At 42.7% G+C, this 25,234-nt stretch overlaps 1 protein-coding gene across 1 annotated transcript in view; it reads left to right on the top strand.

Annotated features, from left to right (window-relative positions):
* LOC129108368 (synaptic vesicle glycoprotein 2B-like) overlaps positions 1-24,985 on the top strand; it is a 32,369-nt gene extending 7,384 nt beyond the window's left edge. Inside the window, exons 3-14 of the mRNA XM_054620153.1 lie at positions 2,124-2,304; positions 3,928-4,079; positions 10,994-11,127; positions 11,464-11,553; positions 14,618-14,731; positions 15,721-15,809; positions 16,086-16,161; positions 16,298-16,386; positions 18,045-18,178; positions 23,180-23,380; positions 24,438-24,597; positions 24,802-24,985. Coding sequence (XP_054476128.1) covers positions 2,124-2,304; positions 3,928-4,079; positions 10,994-11,127; positions 11,464-11,553; positions 14,618-14,731; positions 15,721-15,809; positions 16,086-16,161; positions 16,298-16,386; positions 18,045-18,178; positions 23,180-23,380; positions 24,438-24,597; positions 24,802-24,985 — 1,604 coding nt within the window. The remainder of the gene's footprint in view (positions 1-2,123; positions 2,305-3,927; positions 4,080-10,993; positions 11,128-11,463; positions 11,554-14,617; positions 14,732-15,720; positions 15,810-16,085; positions 16,162-16,297; positions 16,387-18,044; positions 18,179-23,179; positions 23,381-24,437; positions 24,598-24,801) is intronic.
* Positions 24,986-25,234: the final 249 nt, after the last annotated feature.

Genomic DNA, 25,234 nt, shown 5'->3' with positions numbered 1-25,234 from the left:
CTAATTATTAACATTTTAAGTTCTATACTGTATGTGTGTACTTTCCAATACTGAAATCATGTGAAAGGTAATGTCATTTAAAGAGGGGGCCTTTAGTGACCAGAAGAAACTTCGAGATATCATACATTCCACTAAACAAAATTCACATCTGGCACTGGACAGTCCCTGTGTGTTTATCTCTCCCTCGCTACATCTGGCTGTAGCAGAGAGACAACATCAATCTTGTCTCACTCCTAACCTGGGTTTGGTCCAGCGCAGGGTTTAGTTTGAGTCATCAGAGCAGAGTTTCGCAAAGTGATCGATATTTTCTGTCCTGACCTTGGGAAGAGCTATACTGCATTTCTGTGATGTTTCATCTCTCCCCTGTTGCATGGCATCTGCAAACTTGGGTGTTATGTTGCCAGGGTGCCAGTCTCTGGCACCAGTTGGGGTTAGGCCCTGTACTTGGCTGAGGCAGAAGCTCTTCAAGCTCTTGAAATTTTAAGGCCAAAATGAGCCGAGTCACACACCCTCATTGTAGGATAGTCAACCTGACTGTCTGAAAGAAATAGGACAGAATGGTTGATTAAGTTTGGTCCAGTCACACACTGTGGGTGGGGGTCCCCTTTGCAATTGTGTCTATAGTGCCCTTTTCAGATTGCGTTTTTAAATGGTACAACACAATGCTTAATGTAAACACTGTCAGGTGGAAAAACTACCAAACTAGACACTTAAGTAAGCAAAAGCCATTTTAATTAGCTTGATTCTCACCCCCTTAACATAGCATTATTATAGCAGCAAAGATATCTTCTATGTAAAGAAAGATATAGAGGATGAGGTGTGTGTTGTTATCAGAGCTACTCCGTGAATTGTTCACATAGCCGGTCGGCAGCTAGCCTTTTAGTGCATGTTAGTGCATGTGACAAGTCCCACTGGTGACTGATGACCTTTGTTAAGGTTTGGGAAACATTGTGGTTTGGATTAAAATGACTACTCATGGGTAATGTTTTTGATCAAACAATGTTGAATGTCTATTGGAGGTGAGAAACAAACGGTATCCTGAGTTCACATCTAAGGTTTGTTGACAGACATTACTTCTTTGATTCTGTTTTAATCACTACAGTCAGTAAAAGGCTTTGTCTCTGGAGCGTTAATGTATGTATGACGTTTTTTTTAAATAAATAATTTCAATGGCTTTCTAAGGCTCTAAGCAAAGACAATTTGGACATTTATTTAACAAACAAAACAACAGATTCATAATTATTTGTTTGTAGCTTGCTGAACCACTTCACAATTTGACATTCTGGTTCCCATAGTGCCTGGCATTTCCAAGCCTATCAACCTCATTACTGTGCATTGTACAAAACCCAAGCCAAGATCTGGAACTTTTTCTAATGATATCTGAGAGCCACCCAAACATTTTGTGTAATCGCCATTTTACAATAACTTAAAAGATTTCCACTTGTCCCATTGAGGTCTCAGTAAGATTTATGTAATATCCGAGTAGACAGAATGAAACATATTTTACGGTTCTGGCTTTACTCAATGTCAACATGAACCTTTCCAACACCTGAGTGAAGCTAAACCCCTCTCCCTGGTAGCCGTTTGTCTTTGCTTCTAATTTGAATTGTATTATGATTACTATTGCTACCATTCACATGTTAAACTGTTGTCTGTAGATTGCTCATTTGCACCGATTCCTTAGCTAGTACTTCAGAACCTCATACTGAGGCACTCTGTGAACTATGTCCTGTGGTTTGTTGTTGCTGTTTTTTTTGGCGATAAATGAGCTCATGAGATGTCGTCTTGGCTGTACAAGATTATGTTAATAACAGCTTGTAGTGGGCAACACAGTGGCCAACAGCAGAATAAGGTTTATACTGGATCATATGTGGACTAATATGATGCAGGATGAAATTGAAAGAATCCTCTGGTGGTAGCAGAAGAGGAACCTTCTACCTTCATTACCATCAAGTCAATAGCAATAAGTAAGCAGCTGAAGACTAACTCTTGACCTTGTTTAGGCACATCTTCATTAATTCTCTACAGAACTCTAAAAAATGTTTGTGTTAAGATTGCCATGACCATCTAATCATTTTGTTACTTCAGGTGACTAATGTGTCTTTTTCTCTCCATCTGTGCAGGTCTCACTGTCTTTCTGAGCATGATGGTAGGAGCGTTCCTGTGGGGCGGTCTGGCAGACAAAGTTGGCCGTCGGCGCTGTCTGATGGTGGCATTAGAAATAAACTGTGTCTTTGGCTTCCTGTCTTCGTTTGCCCAGGGCTACGGTTTCTTCATCTTCTTCAGGCTGCTGTCAGGCGTTGGGTAACATTTGCAAAAACACACTTTTCCCTTTATTTAGGTGATGAATGTATTGTTTCCACTTCCAACCGTTTGTGGATGGACCGCAGCAAAGAGAAGCTAGCGGTATAAAAGTGAGAGTCTGTCCCTTGGTTACACCGTTGGTAATGGTTGTTGCTATTTCATAATGAATAGGTATTACAGTGTATCTGTTCTGCTGTTTATTTACCTAAACTTCCGACTGATTTGTTGACCTATTGTACTGTTAATACAAATGCATTTAAAATATTTTTGTGCTTTTTCTGAAAAATTCTGTAACTTGCCTGCTTCCAATCCAGTACTTCAAATTTTTTAACTGTTTGGCTGAGACTTTAACATACATCCACCCAGAGAGACTGAAAAAGTGGACGAAAATGTACATAGTGCTAATTAGTTATGCTAATAATCGTTTTCTATTTTAGGAAATACAGTAATGTATATAATTATTGTTGTTCAATTTCATTCATGTTGCCCAATATTACAGTCACAAATTTGCCCCAAGGGAGCATTACAAGCTGTACAGTATAAGACACCCTCACATCAGAAAAGGAAAACCAACTTCAACAGGGAAAAGACGAAAGAAACTAGGAGAGACTCCGTTCTAATCAAGTCTTGTAAACACATGTTATCATGAACCTTACGTACCATAAGAAAAGGAATCTATTTATACAATATAACAAAATGCATTTTTGTAGAATGCCATTTTGTTTTCAGCCATCAATACCATTTTTAAATATAGAGAACATACTATAAATCAAGCTTCACACAGTCCACTTTGCAGTATCTGGTTAGGGTTTCATTGCAGTTACACAGCAGAGTTAATGTAGTCCAAAAAATAGCCACACTGGCCCCGAAATGAGGTAACATACTGAGCACAGCACAGTGAATGTGATGCATAACCACTCGCAGTTTGCACCACACTGCTCTACTCATTGGTAGATATAATTTTGCATGCATACTCCCTCTACTGCATGTAAATATTAATGTGTGTTCTTGGCATGTTATATAAGCAAAAGTCACACCAGAACTCACTTTTAACCTCCAAAAGAAGCAAAGCCTTGGTTCATTAATTTATTGTACATTAATGAGCTTACAGGCAGGTTCTGGTCCTGGTTGACAAGCTGACAGGCAGAAACAGATTGGTACAACTAATTCAATTCAATTTATATGTATAGCCCAAAATCACAAATTTGCCTCAGAGGTCTTTACCATCTGTACAGCATACGACATCCTCTGTCCCAGGACACTCACATCGGAACTGGAAAATCTCCCAAAAAAGCTAAAGTATCTTAAGTTTGTTTCCCATGTTTCTGATCCTTTTTGATAGTTTGACTTAGAAATAGTCCTTTTGACATGGCATCCATTTAATGAATTGAAGTAAGTGGATGTACTTTAACAATGAAAAAGCATGTATAGCATATTTTTTTTATAGCTCAGTGGACAGTGAATTTACTTCACAGGACAGCTGAAATGCCCTGAAATATACGTCATCTTACAGTTTTGTAAACTTATTCCTCCATATTATTATTATTATTATTATTATATTCCTTTAAATTGTTGTTACAACTCTCTTTGTCCTTAATTATTTTCTCATTATCCCTTTCTCAGTATTGGTGGCACAGTGCCGATCGTGTACTCATACTTCTCAGAGTTTCTTCAGATGGACAAGAGAGGAGAGCATCTGTCCTGGTTGTGTATGTTCTGGATGATTGGTGGGATATATGCTTCGTTCACTGCCTGGGGAATCATACCCAGATACGGTAAGAGCCTAAAAGAATTCAGTTAAGATAGAACAGTGTACATTATTCCTGTAATGCTGCTTGGAGGAATATATGTCACTTATGTAAGGTTTTAGGGGGCATTCTTACTAAAATCACCTCTGCTCTGATTGGCTGGAGAGAAAAATTTAGAGCCCTTTTGCAATGGTAGAGATTTTTTGACCTAACTCTCACCGTCACTTTGATCTTATTAGCATGATAGCCTTCGTTCCGCATACTTTTAAGCCCTTGCGCACGCAAAGTCAATACCACAACCCAACAAGGTAGAGATTTCTGCACTATAAAAGCAGGGTAGACTTCCAACTTTCTCTTTCATGCCTGAGAGACCAGGTCTACTTTTGTTAATTACCGTTAAATTCATCGCTGTAGTGCTAAGCTGACAATTGCATTGTTTTTTTATTAACCAGAAGCTAGTTTAACTAGCATGTAAGCTGGCTTTAGAGTGTCTGTGGTAATTTATGTTTCTTTCACTGGAGAAACAAAGTGAAATATAAGTTTGTTGCTAAGTTTGACGGTCACAGGCAGTGATGTTGAGTTGGGCCCTTATCCTGCTTTGTCGGGGGCATCATGACTTCCCAGTGCTGCTGCTTTTTTCAGTCTGGGCTAGAACGTGGGTCACAATGAGTTGAAAACCACGCGAAGCAGCCTGGACTGAGGATAAACGGCTTCAGACGTCCAGAGACAAGCTGTTGACGCAGAGGAAATCAAGATGGCAGAAGACGCGCTGGGGAAGACGGTCAAGCAGCTCAAAAGAGAGAGGACCACTGCAAAAAGCAGCTTCACCAGACAGGCCAACTTCATTTCCAGAGGGGTAAGCAGCATGCTTGAAGTCTCCTGGGTCACCCTTTGGACTGGCCCGTCCTAGCAACAGAGAATTGGGGGTGATATACTCCACACATTCTTCCCTGCTTTGAGTTCTGGCATCGATGGGTCTCTCATTTGTGAGGTTGGCTGCCATGAAGAGAAATGTTTGGAATTCCCCCCAGGTGAAACCTCCATCTCCACCAAGATTGCTCAAGGCCCGCTTCACGATCTTGACAGCTGCCTCAGCTGCCCCATTCCTATGGGGAGAGTCTGCAGGGTGGATCCGCCAGGACCACTCCGTTCCATGCTTGGCAGCGTTTTCTTCAAGCTCAGACTTGTTCAGTTGGTCCAGAAATTTGTGAAGCTGCTCCAGAGCAGGCTTGGCCCCAACAAAGTTAGTGCCAGGGTCTGACCACAGTTTCCTGGGGTAACCCCTCAGTGAAGTGAACCTCTGGTAAGCCAGCAGGAATCCTTCCGATGACTGGTCACTCACCACATCAGTGTGTATGGCTCTGGAGGCCATGCAACAGAACACAATTCCCCACACTTTAAGTCTGACTCTTTTCTTTACTTCATCCCTCACTTCATAAGGGCCGAACAGGTCCATGGTTGTGAATTCAAATGGTGCAGCTGTGCCTGTTCGCTCTGGTGGAAGTTCACTCATGATTTGTTGACACTGCCTTGCTTTGTTTCTCCTGCAGACCACACAGCTGTCTACTATTTTCTTGGCATGTCTTCTTCCTTTTATCACCCATGCTTTTTTCCTCGTTCTGAGAAGGGTCCCCGCCACTCCCTCATGGTTTGAGTTGTGGGCTTCTTGCGTCAACAATGTAGACACCCATGCTTCATATGGTAAAACTGGCACTGCAGTCTTGTCGTCATCAAACATCTGAATCCTACCTCCACAAACCAGAAGTCCAGAGTCCAAGTCTTTGTACACTGCCAATCTGCTTAGCGTTGTGTCTGGAAAAGTTACACCTTCCTGAGCTGCGAGAAAGAGGTCTCTGAGTGCATCCTCAAGTTCTTCCACAGTCAGCACAGCTCCACTGGTTTTCAACTGTCAAGTTCCCAGGTGTTTTTCAACTCTTGCCCAACTTGAAATGGCCTGGTACATGAACCTCAAAGGACGCACAGGACAACTCTTTCCAACACAGCTCAATTTTTATTTTATTTTTTCCTTATTTGTTTCTTGTTGATGAGTGGTTGGTCTATCAGGTTGAAAACCCTCAAAACACAAAAAGCATAAGTTATCCAAACATGCAAATAAATTTTAAACAATTCTCAGTACCAAAGTACCAAGGTGGAATTTCTGAAACAATCCCAACTAATGACTAAGAGACTGTTGAAATGCAAACAGTATGCAGCATTGGTGTTTTTAAGGAAAGCTCATCAAACATTAACCTAAGTTGAACAATCAACAAAATACACTCAACCAAAAAGCCAAACTCATATGCATGCAGCAAACTGATATGCATGCTGTCTGTATAAATGATTACTAAATAATCATCACAATAAAAAGTCTTGTTACCGTACCAGTGGCTCCTTTGGTTGTACCACGAGTTGAATCCTTTGTTTGTTGCTCTCTCTGCTGATATGTTTGCTGAGAGACCTTCCATTCACAGGTGTTCCAACTTAAAAGGGTAATGAGCAGCCTGCACTGGCCTGCCGGTGGTGCATTGTGGGACTTGTAGTTTTTAAGGCAAAGTCATGTGAGCTGATATGAACTGAAATTAATCTTTACCTCAACACCTCCCACTTGAGCTCCTGGTTTTTTAAATCCAGGGAGGTCACACCAGTCTTTCAAGCTCCTGGTTGTTCTTCAATAGGTAGTAGGATTACTAGGCGTCTGACATCCCTATGCAGAATTGTCGCAGGGATTTTTGTTAAGAGCCTCTTGGTTCCTTTCTTGTTTGTTTTTGTGATCTCTCCTTTGTTTGGCTTTGTGACTGGGACGGGGTAGCTGGGAAAGGTTCTCACATGTACATCCCTTACGATGCCTTTCCTATCAGCGTTGACACTGACCACTCTAGCCAACTTGTATTGACCTCTCAGGACATTTTGGTCAGCCAGCCATACCAAATCTCCTACTGCAACATTTCTCTCCTTGGTGTGCCACTTGTTTCTTATAAACAGATTAGGACCAGCCAACTGGCACCACTTCTTCCAGAATTTGCTGACCTCTCCTTGAATACTTTGAAGTCTTTTGTATGGGTAGCCGTCAAACTTGAAGTCTCCTGGGTCACCCTTTGGACTGGCCCGTCCTAGCAACAGAGAATTGGGGGTGATATACTCCACACATTCTTCCCTGCTTTGAGTGGGAGCGATGGATCCCTGCATTATCAAAGGATGAGCTAGATAACAGAGTCAAGGATCTGAGAACAGCTAGCAACAGGCTTGGACATAGAAAAGCTGAATTCGTCACTGCACGGAGAATTGCAGAACAAACGCTAGCCACAGAAGCTTCAGGAAGTGGGAGGGGAGAACACTGCCCACACCAGCAACACCAATCATGAAGATCAAGCCAACCACTCTGCCCATCTTCAATGGCTGCAAAAGACAATATCACAGATGGAGAAAAGACTGGGAGAGCCTACAAAGGCAAGGAGAGCCAACTGGATCACCTGAAGTCAAGAAAATTCAGCTCCTGGATAGTGTGGAGGCCAAGATTTCAAAGGACCTCAGACTTTCAACCTACAACACTGCTGAGGATATATTCAGAGTCCTGGAGAACAGGTATGGCAACAAGTCAACCATTGCCATAGAAATCCTTGAGGAGCTGGAAATGATGCCACATGTGAGGGGGAACCAGCCAAGGAAAGTCATTGACCTCAGACAGTCTGTGGAAAGGGCCCTAACAGATCTCACAGAGCTGGGAAACTCCGGAGCCATAAAGAACCCACTGGTAATTAAATCTATTGAGAGTAAGTTACCTGACTTTATAAAAAGAGACTGGCTAATGTTTATGGTCAACCCTGCAAATGATGTCACTTCAGACAACCACTTTGACATGCTCTTAAAATTCCTAAAAAACCAGGAAGAAATCCTAGAGAGGCTTGAACAGCTAAGGATTGTGGAGAACATGGAGAAATCAGACCGTCCAGAAAAGAAATATGAGCGGAAATATGCTTCAACAAGAACCACAAAGAAAGGAGAGCTGGAGGATGTGTGTGGTGTGTGTGGTGATAGTGGACACAATAACAAAATCTTCTTCTGTAGGAAGTTCAAAGGGCTGAAGCTACCTGAAAAGAAATCTGTCTTAAAAAAGCTGGGAGCGTGCATAAAATGTCTTGGATGCCATGATGACGATGGATATTGCAGAGGTACCTTCCTATGCAGAAATAAAGACTGTAAAAAGGGAGGAGGCACCCCAGACCACCATTACTTTCTCTGCCCAAAAGGAGAACTAAAAAGGGGTGAGGAGGAAAAGAGTGGAAAAGGCAGCAGAGGTAAAAGCAAGCTAACAGAAGAACAAGAGGAGTTCTTGTCTGAACTTTCCCCAGAACTAGCAGAACGGTGCAAAAAGGCTTTCACCAACAAAACTGCAGTTACAAACAATGCTAAAGACCAGTCAGAGCTTTTAGAGAAAAAGGGGCTGTCTGAACTTCCTGTCATCATGATGCTGATGGAGGTCACTGCAAATGCAGGGCAGAAGATTGCGACTCTAGTTGACCTTGCATCTGACACAAACTACATTACCCATAAGGCTGCTGACAGGCTGAAGTTACAAAGTGAGAAAATAACCTTAGTTGTGCACGGGGTTGGTGGAATGACCATGAAGGTGAACACTGAAAGATATTTCCTCAAAGTCAGAGTCAAAACTTCTCAAGGAACAGAGAGGGCACATGAACTTGTCTGCTACGGCTTGGATGAAATTGCCAAAGTGCACAAAGTAATTGAACCTGAGAAGTTGCAGAAATTCTTCCCAGAGGTCGAGCTTGAGGAATTGAGAAGGCCAGAAGAAGTTGAACTCCTCATTAGCCACCGAGAGGGAAGACTCGCTCCGCAGAGGGTGAGAGTTTTAGGAGATCTTGTCTTGTGGGAAAGTCCATTGGGTAAGACAGTGGGCGGAGCACACCCTGACTTGTTTGAGGAAGTAGAAGTGGCAGCACACGAGTCCAAAACACACTTTGCTCGCTCCATGAGGACAGCTGCTGTCAAGTATGAGGAAATCCTCAGGAGTTCAACAACTGAGGCAGCCCAGTTACAACAGGAGGATGTGGCTCAGGCCAAGTTTACAGCTGCTAGTAACCGTGACTTCCTGGAGTGGTGGAGGTGGGAAAGCATCGGAGCTGCATGTGAACCAAGATGTGGAGGATGTCGATGCGGACACTGCCAACCAGGAGGAAAAGAAATGACCTTGGCAGAGGAGAGGGAGCTTAATAGCATAAAAGGAGGCCTCACCTACATCAGAGAGGATGCTCACACAACATCTCCACACTGGGATGCAAGATATCCATGGACTGTAGATCCCACCTCTCTCCCCAACAACAAAGCTGCAGTGCAGGCCACGTTCTTGAGGACCGAAAGGCAACTGAAGAGGGAACCAGAGTGGCAGGATGCATATGTAACCCAAATCCATGAGATGGTTGAACGAGGGGCAGCCATAAAACTCACTGAAGAAAGCATGAACAAGTGGAAAGGACCGGTGTGGTACGTAAGCCATCTGGTGGTGCCAAACCCTCATTCAGTGACAACTCCAGTGAGAATTGTATGGAATAGCAGTCAGAAATTCAAAGGTGTAAGCATGAACGATCTTCTTCTAAAGGGACCAGATGTTCTCAACCCTATCAGAGCTGTACTGCTGAGGTTCAGAAGGGGTGTGCATGCAGCTTTAGGGGACATCAAGAAAATGTACAACTCAGTATGGTTAGAGGAGCGTGAGATGCATCTGCACAGATTCCTTTGGAGGGACAGTCCAGATGAAGAGATAGGTGAATATGCCATCACAAGAGTCAACATTGGGGACAAACCAGCCGGCTGCATTGCACAGTTGGCTATGCGGTTAACAGCAAGTCTACCCATGTTTGCTAACTTCGAGGAAGAACGGCGAGTCCTTGAAGAGGACAGTTATGTGGATGACCTCTTAACTTCCCACAATGACCTGCAGAAGCTGGACAAAATCACGGCAGGAGTTGAGGAGATCTTGAGAGCTGGAGGATTCTTTCTCAAACCTTGGGTCCGGTCAGGGCAAACTGGGAGGCGATCCTCATGCTTAGTTGGGCACATGTCTCCAGTAGAATAGGCAATTTGTACAGCGCTAGGTTCAGCCAGTGAGCAAGCTAAATCTGAATGGCTTGTTGATTCAGTTTTTACTGATCTCGGCAGCCTACAGTAAACTGAGTTGGTTGTCACTTCAGATATCCAAATGTACTGAAAAAGGGAGTTTTTCTAAATGTGTCCCGTTTCAATCCAAATACGTTATAACCTTGCTCTTGTCTGTCTTTATGAATGCGAACAGAGCCCTATACATAAGAAGATCCAGATATTTTCCTTTTACAATTTACATATTGGCCACCATTATTAGTTGTTTGACAGAGTTACTAGGCCAATCAAGAACAGGAAATAGTCAGAGCAGTTGCTCACTCTTTCCAGCCATTTGTTAGGCCAAAAAAAAAGGTTCTGATTTAATTAATGTCAGTTTTAGAATGTTCTGCGGATACTATTTTACCATAGAGCTATGCACAGGAAACAATGAAACAGCTGCAGAAAGAACATTGAAATAAGTTATCAATCTTTAGAAAGATATTTGGCTTAAGTTTAAGTTGCAGGCAAAGTTTGATGGAAACCTGTAGCAACACATTAACAAATTTTCTCTTGGTATAAATCATTTAAGTATGTTGATTTTTCTGTGAACTAACTACTACAACAGTATACTATGTTGATTAGTGTGTATTTTTCAGTATACTGTATAGAATTATGCTGTATGTCGGAATAGTATTAATAAATGATACAAATAAATTGATATTTAAAATAAAAAAAACATATTTTTAGTTAACGTAAACAGTCTGTGTGTGTGTGTGTGTGTGTGTGTGTGTGTGTGTGTGTGTGTGTATGTGTGTGTGTGTGGGATTGTGTGTGTGTGTGTTGTACAGGATGGGGGTTCAGCATGGGCACAGAGTTCCAGTTCCACAGCTGGCGGGTGTTTGTCTTGGTTGCAGCTCTTCCTGCTATCACCTCTCTGGTTGGACTCACCTTCATGCCTGAGAGTCCTCGCTTCCTCCTGGAGGTGAGACTGCACACAAACTAAATAATGTAAATGCAAATTAAAGTGCTTGTGATTTCAACCAGGAACAAACAACCCCTATGATGGTGAACAAATTAACATTATGCTTGTGTTGGAATCTTTGGGGCCTTGCTTGAGATGCCTTCAGAATCTAGGTTCACTGCTCACTGCCTTTAACATATGTTGGTTTGAGAGTGGAGTCCGTAACAAGATGTACAGGATTCTTCAAGGGAAATGCAAAGTGTTTATGGAGACAACATTGAAATTTAGGTTTAGGATTATTTTTACATTGCTGTGTGCATGCCTGTATGTTCTTGTGTTTGTGTGTGTGTTGAGCAGAATGCCAAGCATGATGAGGCGTGGATGATCCTGAAGCAAGTCCATGACACCAACTGGAGGGCCAAGGGTCAGCCAGAAAAAGTCTTTACTGTGAGTATATGTTGCTATCCAATATGCATGTAACATTGTTAATATGCGTTCTAATATATTATATACATATGAATGGGTGTATGGGCTAATATAAACAAGCATCCATCAATTTAAATATAAACACACATTATAAAAACTTACAGTGGTCAGAATCTCAACCTGATCTAAAATACATGAATCTGTATAGAAATTACAATAAAAAAAGTGTTGACATTTACACACGTTCTACCTCAAATCTGTTTAGAACAGAATGAATGAAAGAATGAATGGATGAATGATGAATGAATGAATTAAATGATGAATGATTGATTGAAGGGATGAATGAATGATTGAAAGAAAGAAAAAAAGAAAGGATAGATGAATGAACGAAAGGAAGGATAAATGGATGGATGGATTGATGGATACATTAATGAATGAATGAATGAATGAATGAATGAATGAATGAATGCATGAATGTATGAAATGGAAGAACCACTTGTATGAACAGGTTCCTTCTGAAGTGGCTTGTATGAGTAATTAAGGAAAACTTGCCTGATTCACCAATGTTATCGTATTTTGAGTTATCTGTCAGGTACGAACACAATTTATAAGTGTTCCAGACCTGTGGTAGGACTCGTGTGACTTTAGTCTGCTGTTATGCAAGCCTACGCTTTACTAATGAATTGTATATTTAATTACATTTGTTTGTGGAAGAAAATCCTTTTATAAATTACACTTTTTATAATTATGTTGACATTATCCTGTTTGGCTCTGCATATTGAATTTTGTTGCTCCCGAAGGCTTGCCATCGGTGTGGACTGGATGTGAATGAATGTTAGTTAGAGTCTGATGGTGGCACTGCATGGTAGCCTGTCATCAGTGTGAATGATATGTAATAAACTGTAAGTTCTGCTAAATGACTGTAATGTAATGTAATGTAATGTAATGTAATGAATTATAAAAGAATTCAGAGGTATTCGATTAAAACTCAACAAGGTCCATTTAGAGAGAATTTCATAATGCAAAGGTCTGGAACATCACAGTAATGTCTAACTTGTGCTTTGTTTTAGTCACATACATATTGTAGTAGCCTAGCAGTTGTATTATCGTCTGTATGTAGTGAACAACTGATCAAAATCAAACAAAGAAAGTTCTATTGAATAATATCTCAACAATGTCTATGGTCAGTTATAAATTGAACTGGATGGATTATAAATAAGACATACTCTTATAAAAAAAGAAATATTATTCTCTCATTTCAAGTAAAATAAGGGCTGTATTTAATAATAAATTACATGACAGAAAGCTTTCAAAATGTGAGCATCTTAAAATAAAGTACTTCATTTAAGAAAAATTAACTGAACTGAATCTTCCTTGCCCTGCAGCTTTAATTCTGATCATTTAAGTGTTAATTGATTTCAACCAAAGAAGCCACGATATTATATTATTCTCATCTTCTAAAAAGAGAAAAATGTGTGCAGGGACTTTATCTTTGGTTATAGAAACCACTTGTTTCATCTCTATTCCTCTCTCTGTTAACATCATTGCTGGCCAGTGAATTCATGTGTTTAGATTCTGATCATTTTGGGCTCTTAGGTTTATTTCTCTGTGAATTCCTTTCTGATGTGAGTGGGTACATTTACTCAAAGGAGTTGACACTCCTGTCATCCAAAGACAAAATAGACTTTTTCAAGCTGAGGAACAGTCAACATATATAAACTGCAATATGAATTCTTTGTAGTTCTGTTGTGGATAAATCGCAGTGCATTAAGAAATGTTCCTACCTGACATTCCATGCAGTACCCTATGTGTCTTTCCTCGGAGCACACTGAGAGGTCACTGCACAGTTAGATGTAGAAAGACGCTTAGTAAATAAAGGGCTGTGCTGTATAATCCACAAGCTGAACATTCAACGTTCAGTATACATGTGTGTTGATAGAGATGTTGTTACTCTGATTTATGCCCAGAAGATGTTGAAATACATTCCTAGAGCTTGAAACAAAGTGAGCATATTAAGAGAGAGAATTAGCGAATTAATAAATTCTCACTAGATTGACACTTTTGCATCAAATATGTAGAAATGCTGGTGTATAGACAAGCTGAGTAGACCATTTATCCGTACAGATACCAAAGTGCAGACATGATCAAAAGCCCCAATTTGCTAGGATGAGAACTATGGTCTTTGTCATCAGTTTGAGATGAGCTGCGGTGATTTTAAACTGTTTAAAACATGTGATTAGCAAACAAAACCAAATAAACAATTCTACTCAACTACTTGGGTAGGTTTATTAAAAATCATCATCATAACGACTAAAAGATGTTGAGGTAACAAAAAGCACTTGTTCCACACTTGACACGGACAGCAGTCTCCTGCCTGAAGGCTCTGTGTTTTCCTACCTACTCTATAGGGCAAACATAATCCACGAATAAATGCGTTTCTCTGGAAACATAATTCACTATGCAGTTTTGTTGTATGGGAACGTCATTTTTGGGAGACCTGAGGCCTGTTTTTCACGAATTAGGATTTGGGATTATCCAGGTTACTTCAGGATTAACTCTGGGTTTTCTGTTCCACAACGGAGGTTAACTTCTTAACGGGGTAGATCACCATAGTTACTTATGATGAACACATAACCTGCTCCGGAGCGGCTATGTTGGAGATAAAAGATTAACTCGTATAAAAGTACCTACTACTGATCAATCAAACCTTGGTACTTAGATCGTAAATCTGTCCCTGTCCATGATTATTAATAATGCACAATCATTACCCTTTTATGTGAACACGCTCACAGCCAAATTGCTAAAACCTGGGTTGAATATCTGACTTGATAACCAGCTTTGTGTGACTGTTTAGCCAGATCATGGTTGTTTTGGTAGTTATACCAGATAACCAAAACCCTGGTATGTCTTTGGATGAAAAGAAGGAAACGATTAAAATCTTCCACTGGGATGTGAGTGAGACAGAAGGGTTGTCTTTGACAGAAAGGTTCTCATACTGATGTTAAAATATTGTATTACTGTTACATCAGGGAAAGCCGTTGAGACAAAGACAAAATCCTCTTTTAAAATGTCCCTGTCTTTTCAGGTGACTCACATCAAGACGCCTAAGACAGCAGAGGACGAATTCATTGAGATCCAGAGTGCTACAGGAACAGCAGTACAACGATGGGCTGTACGCTCACTAACACTCTGTAAACTGGTATGTAGTAACACACCCAACACAAAAAGAGATTGGAGCTGGAAACCCATTGGCTCAGTGATTGAGACTGAGGCTCAGAGGAGGGTGGATGTGGGTTTGTTTTTGTACCTTTTCCCTCCAGATTCTTTCCTTCCAAAGACTAGCAGACCACAGGAATACAAATTGTGTTTACCCAGTGATGGACTGTCCTTACTGTTGCAATCTGATTGTTATTGCTAGGCTTCCAGAATCAACTACCACGACCTTAGTTTTTCTTGGGTCTTGATGGAAATTCATCAATCTAGGTAGAAGACTGTAATTTTGGTTCATCTGGTCCAAGTGAAAAAATAATTAACTGTTGCGCTTTAGTACTGGTCCAGTTTCTGTTCACCTGCTAGCTTAGCTTTTGAAATCATGTTAAAATCTCATATTTGCTATCATTAATTCCTCGTTGGTTGGTTTGCTTTCACACCACAAACAAACCACACAAGCGTCCACTTCGAGGCGAAAAGAGACTCACCCTTTGATAACTATTGTAGTGTGCAAGCTAACCCCTAACTCACTAGTTAGTCACAATAGCTCCCGGAGATTTTCTCTACTGTTCGGTTTACTCCTCCTCCTATTTTGTTCACTATTGTACACCATTTCATTCAATGAGGGAAAATAACGGTTTGTTTGCAAGCTTGTTAGCTTGGGAGCTTAATTTGGTCACCAACAGTTCTTTCTACTAGTGTGCAACACTGCAAATAAGCCTCCCACTCTAAGCTTTACAATGGCTCTTCAGAAACCTACAGTATATTTTACAGTGTATATCAGACACCCAAACTGCAACACCTTGAAAGGGTCAAGCTTGGGTTCATCTTCTAATGTCCTGACACCCGGACATAGGGGTTCTCACTGTACTTTAACTGTGGATATAAACCTACACCAACTTAAAAAAATTGTGGAATTCTATTGAGAGGAGTTAGCATATAGCCACTAGCACTTATTGTAGTTTTATTTTATCCCAGGTGATGAGGAACGTTGCATCACTGTTTTCTGCAGAACTGAGGTTTTCTACACTCTTCATGGCCATCATCTGGTTCTGCATGGCTTTCAGGTTAGTTCATGATGTCATGTGTAATCATCTAGGCTGATAAGGAACAGCAGAAATACATAGATCAAGATTTAACCAGGCATGTGGCACTTACAGTCTTACAATCTGAAGGTTTTTTTACACTCCAAAGAGCAAGGCTGTATTGAAAATAAAACTCAAAAACCTGCTGATAAAGCAGTGGAACAGTCATTTTCTAATGTGATAGATAGTCTGCAGTCTTTCTGTCTGAGTTGCAATTGTTTTATGCACCTTTCACTGATCTTCTTTTGTCTATCACAGTTACTATGGTCTGTCTGTTTGGTTCCCTGACATGATCAAGCACCTTCAGTATAACGAGTATGAGTCCAGGGTCAAGGTAACTCATAGCAACGCACATCATTTAGTCCTGCTTTTGTGACAGCAAGACATTTGTCTTTGGGGTTTGAATTGACATTGTTTGATTTGAAATACCTGTACAGAAAATTGATTTATGTTGTTTTTTCTCTGTTTAGGTGTTCCATAAAGAGCGAGTGGAGAACTTCCATTTTAACTTTTCTTTAGAGAACCAGAGACATGAAGAAGGGGAATACATCAACGACAAGTAAGTCTCACTGTATCACCTCCTAGACACAAAGCAAACAGAGATATTCACTCCAGGTTTGAGGTATATACCGTTCTTGAATATTCAATAGCAAATAAAACATTCTCTTTTTGACTGATTAACAGTGTGAAGATCGGTGTAGACAATCATAGTCGTATCTTTTGAGACAGCTACTTTCCGTTTAATGCTTAGAAATGGATCACCAACACATCACCCCAGTTAACCTTGGAGTTATTTGGTCAATCAATCATTTCATTCTCAGCTATGTTTTTATATGAAACTGTGCTTTGCATGCTGACTATGTTGTATGTGTTGTTGTAGGTGATTCCATGGAGCTCATAAAACATTAGCAATATGTCTACAGGTCACAACTGACTGCATATGCTAATGGTCAGGACAAAAACATTAAATCACATTGTGAAGACATTAAACCTTGACAGGTTTATGAAGGCTTCACACTTTTATGTTATCACTTTTTAAGATACTATAAATAGTATAGTTTAATTTTGTATACATGCATATGCAAGAGGTTTACTATCCATAAAGGTGAAGTTAGTAAAGATACACACACCAATTTTGTTACAGCTCCCACAAATCCCACTAATTCCTGGTAGCTCAATGTCTGAGAACTCAGTAGTTCAGGAAGGTGTATGCAGCAGTTGACAGGACAAAATCCCTGTAGGGCATAACATTTTAACTGTAGTAAACTAAAATACATAAACCACTGAAAAAGGTAACATCACAATAACTCTGAACAATCCAGAGGCCCGTACTACGAAGCAGGATTTTGGGTTGGCGAGGCAACATCAGGGTTAACTCTGGATTTTCCGTCGAATGACTCTTACAGGGGAAAATCGCCATGGAAACTATGTTTTCACTTCCTGAAAGTAAATTGTAAATATTGGTCCCTAAAAATGTCTTATTCATTGTTCGGTTGCACATAGCACATCTTTTTCTCAATTCAGTGCCTGACTGATATACATGCAGTAATACACATACTGTCTTTATGAAGCTCTATATATCTGTGGTACTTTGCTGACGTATGTTTAGATGACCCCAGGGTTCATTCAGACAGAATGTTAAGTGTATATGTTTTAGTTTTTTGTTGATTTGTTCATAATCAGTCAATGGAGTTCCTCTACTGTCAGTACAGACATTGTGCTGTGTATGAGGAGTGTGCCTCACATATTTTAGGTTTTAATTTTAGCGCCTGAGTAAATGGCACTCAAGGCTTATCCTTGTTGTTTCTATTCTGTTCTTAAAATTTACTTTGCAAACATTTATACCTCGTTCAATCTGAGCACAGCTTTTGCACACAGATTGCACCACGGGACAGTTGCACGCACTTTTGCATCACAACATAAACATGGTGAGCTGGGAGGAAACTCCTGAACCTGGGGTTGCTGTGGAGTTCTATAACAAAATGAGGGAGTGTACCTTTAAGGACACTTCACTTCTGCAAGAGAATGTTTTCATTTCAGATATACAGTATGTTACACTGCCGTATATTATTTAACTTCTATGCTTTTTGCAGAATTGAAACAGAATGGGCTTTAGATGTCAATCCCATTCTTACCATTCTAATTCTGTGCTGCAACGGCAGTAGAAGTCCATGCCTTTTTGTCTGTTGGTTTGTGTGTCCCATCCCATTCTCATAGGTTCATCAGTATAGAGATGAAGTCAGTGAAGTTTCAGAACTCACTGTTTGAAGACTGTCGCTTTGAAGACATCAAGTCCACAGACACTGTGTTTGAAAACTGCACCATCCGTTCCACTGCCTTCTATAACACAGGTAGGTCCAGCTGGAGCAGGGCTAGGAGCAATTACAACTCCGCTTCAGAGAATAAGAGTCAGTTCAGGTTACAGGTCAAATGTTTGGTGAGTTAAACCAAAAGCTTTTACTCTCAGGCGCCAAATGGCAGCCCATAACTGTCCAGTTTGGGGTTACATGGACCACACTTGAACCAGAACTGTGTGAGCTGGCTCAATCTAGACCTTATTTGTCTTTAAGTGGGTTGCCTAATGGGCCAAGTGGGAAACAAGTCTGCCCCATATGAGCTATCATTATCAGGCAGAGAGTCGGTAGGAATCAGAACAAAACATTGATCCCGTTTTGTTTGACCACTCAGAACCAGACAGTTGAACCAGTATTAGCAATGGTCACATCCTACTGAAAATAAAACATGATATGATGATTCTATATTAGACATGATATGTTGACAGCACTGCGTTGTGAAGTCACAATACTGGTATGAGGGCTGCTGATGCAATAGAGGTTATCTAGCCCACAATAAATGTATTGATAACGTATTAGCATTTAGCATTAACATACTTTCTAGTAAAATTCCATTACATTTTCACTATTCAGAGCGATTCACCAAACCTCAATGAATCGGACGATGCAAGGTTGTGGCACCTCGCCCGGAATAGGGAAACCGGGGCACCCTCCTGGAGCCAGACCTGGTAGGGGAGCTCGCCGGCGGCGTCTGGTGGCCGGGCCTTGGCACATGGGGCCCGGCCGGGCCCAGCCCGAAAAAGCTACATCGTGCCGCCACCCTGTGGGCCCACCACCCGCAGGGATAGGCATTGGGGTCGGGTGCAATGTGAGCTGGGCGGCAGGCTGGGGCGGAAACCTGGGCGTGCTGACCCCCGGCATCACAGACTAGCTCTAGGGACGTGGAATGTCACCTCTCTGGCGGGGAAGGAACCGGAGCTGGTGCGGGAGGTGGAACGCTACCAGCTAGATATAGTTGGGCTCACCTCCACGCATAGCACCGGTTCTGGAACCAAACTCCTGGAGAGGGGCTGGACTTTTTCCTTTTCCGGAGTTGCCCAGGGTGAGAGGCGCCGGGCGGGTGTGGGGATACTCACAAGCCCCCGGCTGAGCGCCGCTGTTCTGGAGTTCTCCCCGGAGAACGAGAGGGTCGCCTCTCTGCGACTGGGAATCGCAGGAGGAAAGTCTCTGACTGTCGTTTGTGCCTATGCACCAAACGGCAGTTCGGAGTACGTGGCCTTCTTGGAGTCCTTGGGTGGTGTTCTGGAAAGGGCGCCGACTGGGGACTCCATAGTTCTTCTGGGAGACTTCAACGCTCACGTGGGTAACGACGGAGAAACCTGGAGGGGTGTGATTGGGAGGAACGGCCTGCCCGATCTGAACCCGAGTGGTGCTTTGTTGTTGGACTTCTGTGCTAGTCATGGACTGTCCATAACAAACACCATGTTTGAGCATAGGGAGGTTCATAAGTGTACTTGGTACCAGAACACCCTAGGCCAAAGGTCTATGATCGACTTTGTAGTTGTGTCATCAGACCTGCGGCCGTATGTCTTGGACACTCGGGTGAAGAGAGGAGCAGAGCTGTCAACTGATCACCACCTGGTGGTGAGTTGGATCAGGTGGCGGGGGAGGCTGCCGGACAGACCCGGTAAACCCAAACGTGTAGTGAGGGTGAACTGGGAACGTCTGGCTGAGGATCCTGTCCGCAAGGTCTTCAACTCCCACCTCCGGAACAATTTCTCGTGCATCCCGGGGAGGCTGGGGACATGGAATCCGAGTGGGCCATGTTCAAATCCTCCATTGTGGAAGCTGCTGCTAGGAGTTGTGGTCGGAAGGCGATCGGTGCCTGTCGTGGCGGCAATCCAAGAACCCGCTGGTGGACACCAGCGGTGAAGGAGGCCGTCAAGCTGAAGAAGGAGGCCTTTCGGGCTTGGTTGGCCGAGGGTCTCCTGAATCAGCAGGCAGGTACCGGTTGGCCAGAAGGGCTGCAGCTGCGGCGGTTGCTGAGGCAAAACCCGGGTGTGGGAGGAGTTTGGCGAGGCCATGGAGAAGGACTTTCGAATGGCCTCAAGGAAGTTCTGGCAAACCGTGAGACGACTCAGAAAGGGGAAACAGGGCTTTTCTCAGGCTGTGCTCAGCAGGGGGAGAACTGCAGACCCGGACTGGGGATATTGTCGAGCGGTGGAAAGAACACTTTGAGGAACTCCTGAACCCGACCAACACGTCCTCTGTGGAAGAGGCAGAGTCTGAAGACTCAGGGGAAGTCTCGTCCATATGCCTGGCGGAGGTCGTTGAGGTAGTTAAAAAGCTCTTCAGCGGCAAAGCGCCAGGAGTGGATGAGATTCGACCAGAGATGCTAAAGGCTCTGGACATTGTTGGGCTGTCTTGGTTGACACGTCTCTTCACTGTCGCGTGGAAGTCGGGTACAGTGCCTGTGGAGTGGCAGACCGGGGTGGTGGTTCCCATTTTCAAAAGGGGGACCGGAGAGTGTGCTCCAATTATAGGGGTATCACACTGCTCAGCCTCCCGGGAAAGTTTACTCCAGGGTGCTGGAAAGGAGGCTCCGTCCGATTGTCGAACCTCAGATTCAGGAGGAGCAATGCGGATTCCGTCCTGGACGTGGAACAGCGGACCAACTCTTTACCCTTGCAGGTCTGTTGGAGGGTGCATGGGAGTTTGCTCATCCAGTCTACATGTGTTTTGTGGACTTGGAGAAGGCCTTCGACCGTGTCCCTCGGGGAGTCCTGTGGGGGGTACTGCGGGAATATGGGGTACCTGGTTCGTTACTACGAGCCATTCGGTCCTTGTATGACCAAAGTGAGAGCTGTGTCCGGATACTCGGCACAAAGTCGAGCTTGTTCCCAGTGCGTGTTGGCCTCCGCCAGGGCTGCCCATTGTCACCAATCCTGTTTGTGATTTTCATGGACAGGATTTCAAGGCGCAGCCGGGGGAGGAGAGTTTCCGGTTTGGGGACCTCAGAATCGCATCCCTGCTTTTTGCAGATGATGTGGTTCTGTTGGCTTCTTCAGAACGTGACCTTCAGCACGCACTGGGGCGGTTCACAGCCGAGTGTGAAGCGGTCGGGATGAGAGTCAGTACCTCCAAGTCTGAGGCCATGGTTCTCTTCCGGAAAACGGTGGATTGCACCCTCTGGGTTGGGAGTGAGTCACTGCCCCAAGCGAGGGAGTTCAAGTATCTCGGGATCTTATTCACGAGTGAGGGTAAAATGGAGCGGGAGATGGACAGGCGGTTCGGTGCAGCGTCAGCAGTGATGCGGGCGTTGTACCGGACCGTTTTGGTGAAGAAGGAGCTGAGCCGAAAGGCAAAGCTCTCGATTTACCAGTCCATCTACGTTCCAACCCTCACCTATGGTCATGAGCTTTGGGTAGTGACCGAAAGAATGAGATCGCGAATACAAGCGGCCGAAATGAGCTTCCTTCGTAGGGTGGCTGGGCTCAGCCTTAGAGATAGGGTGAGGAGCTCAGACATCCGGAGGGAGCTCGGAGTAGAGCCGCTGCTCCTTCGCGTCGAAAGGGGCCAGCTGAGGTGGCTCGGGCATCTGATCAGGATGCCTCCTGGACGCCTCCCTTTAGAGGTTTTCCAGGCACGTCCAACTGGTAAGAGGCCCCGGGGTAGACCCAGAACACGCTGGAGAGATTATATATCTCGTCTGGCCTGGGAACGCCTCGGGGTTCCCCAGGAGGAGCTGGAAAGTGTTGCTGGGGAGAAGGACGTCTGGAGGACCCTCCTTAGCTTGCTGCCCCCGCGACCCGGCCCCGGATAAGCGGAAGGAAATGGATGGATATTCCTTTCCATCCAGACCATAAGAGTTAAACACTTTCTTTAAACGCAGTTTAGCACCTTTACTTTTTGTTTTGAAGCTGGGGTTAAAATACCAACTATGTTTTAATATTTAATCAATTTAGGTACATGTTTAATTCAATTCAATTCAATTCAGTTTATTTTGTATAGCCCAGAATCACAAATTACAAATTTGCCTCAGAGGGCTTTACAATCTGTGCACATGCGACATCCTCTGTCCTTCCCTCACATCGGCACAGGAAAAACTCTGTCCATCCTGGGAGAGGGATCCTTCTCCCAGGATGGACAGAATGCAATAGATGTCATGTGTACAGAATGAGCAGCATAACAGTTCTTATTTTAAACTGTTTATATTTGGTTGGCAACCAAACTCATAGATATACGTGTGAGAACAACAAGCAGTGATGGAACTGTTCTCATCCGTAAAACACAGAGCTAAAGGGGGCCATGAGCCCATGGATGTAATGCTGGTGCCTCTGTATCAGATGTCCATGGACGTGAAAGAGTGGCGTTTTTGCTGACCTGAATCTTCTGCACACACCGAACAGTAGAGCAGCAGAGAAGGATCACCACTCAGGATGGACAGAAGTATAATAGATTTCATGTAACCAGAATTAACAACATAATGGAATTACAACATAATTGTTTCATGTCATAGAAATGATACAAATGATGACGGAATTCATAGCAGTATAGCAATAATAGTACAGAATAATAATATAAAAATTATGAATACTAAAAATAGGAGCAGTCGTGGATATATTAGAATATTGATTATATCAACAATAGTGTCAGTAATAGTTATAGAAATGTGACTGACAATAATAGTAGTAGCAGTGGTTGTCAGGCCAGATGTGGTCCAGGTATAACCATGATCCAAGTCTGGGTAGAACCACGATCCATGGAAATCTGTGAGGAGAGAAAGCACCGAGTCACAAGAACACGGCAAGTTAAGAAGAAAAGCGAAGAGCCAGGCAGAGAGCAGAGTCTCTGCAGATGCAGACACCACACACACTTCTAGTGGGTCACAAGTAATGAGGGAGAAAATCTCAGCATATTATACCTTTAATGTTGAAAATGTTCCATTTAGGTCTCAATTGAATAAAACCTTGACTGTGTTTTTAGGTCCAAGGCTTGACAGTTGACCCTCTTCTATCAGTTCCATCTCATATTTCCTGGTCTCCCTGTTCTCTGTAGACCTGTGGGAAGAGAAGTTCATCAACTGTAAAATGGAAAACACCACCTTTGAGCGCAACAAAAATGGCTGCCACCTGGACACTGTCGAGGAGAACGACGTTCTCATTTACCTGGTCAGCTTCCTGGGCAGTCTGGCGGTGTTGCCAGGCAACATCATCTCAGCCCTCTTTATGGACAAGATCGGCAGGGCCAAGATTATAGGTGATATTTGGAAGTTGGTTACCATTTACTGATGTTTGTTGATATGTACATTCTGAAAATGTTCACAATTAATGAAAAATGCATTTTAAAAACAGATGATGAACAGCCTGAGATGTCAAGCTATTACAACTAAAATAGGAGCAGTGGGCTGCAATGAAGCACCCGGGGACAGATTGTGTCCACAAGCCTGCCAACAATTAATTCATTTCTTATTCCAGATCATGTTGGAACAACAGTAAAACATGTCTCTTATTTGAAATTGCAGGGGTTTTAATCAGTAATGAAGCTTAGTGTGCTGTGATAGCAATGTTGTTAAAATGTCAGATTTAACCTCCATGACACTGCTTAAACATTTTAAATGATTAATTTCCATAGACAAGATTAAGCCATGTAGCGCAATTAATATGAGAAACTGGTTCCAAAAATGTCTACTATTTTGACCCTTTGTTAGTTTAAATGAGCTTTTTTTATTAGTGACTGAGATGTTTTTGTGTGATTAAAGAATGATAAATGTTCAGGCTGCTAAAGTACAACTAGCATGACTACGTTGGTAGCTGCCGCACCCTCACTGAGTATTAATGGGTGAAAAACCAACAGCCATTTTACCAGTCATTTCCATCATAAAATGAACCAAAAAAACAAAATTATTACATGTTAATATTAAAAATTCAAAGTAGCCAAAATTCTGATACATCAAAATTATGGGAGTGATGACTTAATGATTGGTAAATATCATTAATAATCATCCCTTTTATCTCTCATGCTGGAGATGAATTTCCATGGTTCATCTCAGTGCTAACGGTACAGCACACTGCTGTGTTTCTGTAAAGCTCCTCCCAGTGATCAGCTGTCAGCCTTTATAATAACATAATCTGTTAGAGGTGTTCCCTTCATTCTTCTGGTCAGTTATGGTGGTTGTTGTAGCTTCATTTTTGCTAGCAGGCTTATGTTTCGGCTTTTCTGTCACATCAGTCCGCAAAAAATGAAGAGAGAAGTTGAAGAGTACATCCATTGAGACTATACGTGATATAATCTAGGGATTCTATGATCTCCTCAGGTGGTTCCATGCTCATTTCAGCGGGCTGTACCTTCTTCCTGTTTATGAGCTTCAGCCAATCAGCGATCATCGCCTTGCAGTGTCTGTTCTGTGGCGTCAGTGTAGCTGCATGGAACGGCATGGAGGTAGTGACCGTGGAGCTGTACCCTGCTTCTAAAAGGTACCACACTTTACTGTTACAGCTGTGATGATATTCCTTATTTTCATAATGGAGTTGCAGGAAAATAATTACACCGAACAGTTCTGTTAAGTGTTCCCTTTCATTGATCAAACTTGGCCAACCTGACAAAAATATCACGTTTGAAGATCTTCAGAATCACAGTTGTGTAATTTCTCTGTCTCTATCTCTGTCTCTGTTTCTCAGGGCCACAGCGTTCGGCGTGCTGAACGCTCTGTGTAAGCTGGCGGCGGCGCTCGGCAGCTCTATCTTCACCAGCTTTGTTGGCATCACCAAAGCCGTCCCCATCCTGTTGTCCTTCACTGCATTAGTGTGTGGTGGCCTTGTGGCCCTCAAACTGCCCGACACCAGAGGGAAAATTCTCCAGTGAGGTCATGTGAAATCGGGAGGGATGAGAATCAGTTAGGGAGAGAGAGGCCAAAATATTGAACGGTTTAATGTTGGAATCACTTTCAATTGATCTGACTTTACTCTGCATTTAAAGAAAATAAGAATGACAAAAGCTTATACCTAATAATGTAAAATATTTATTATTATTAATTTAGTACAGGCGTCAGAGAGGGAGGGGGGTCCTTCCACTGATGATGATGGGTAGCAGAGTGTATGAGGATATATCACA

The sequence above is a fragment of the Anoplopoma fimbria genome, chromosome 19 (genome assembly GCF_027596085.1).
Source record: "Anoplopoma fimbria isolate UVic2021 breed Golden Eagle Sablefish chromosome 19, Afim_UVic_2022, whole genome shotgun sequence".
Classification (NCBI taxonomy): domain Eukaryota; kingdom Metazoa; phylum Chordata; class Actinopteri; order Perciformes; family Anoplopomatidae; genus Anoplopoma; species Anoplopoma fimbria.
Note: the sequence above shows the minus strand (reverse complement) of the source record. Positions and strands in the feature narration are given on the sequence as shown.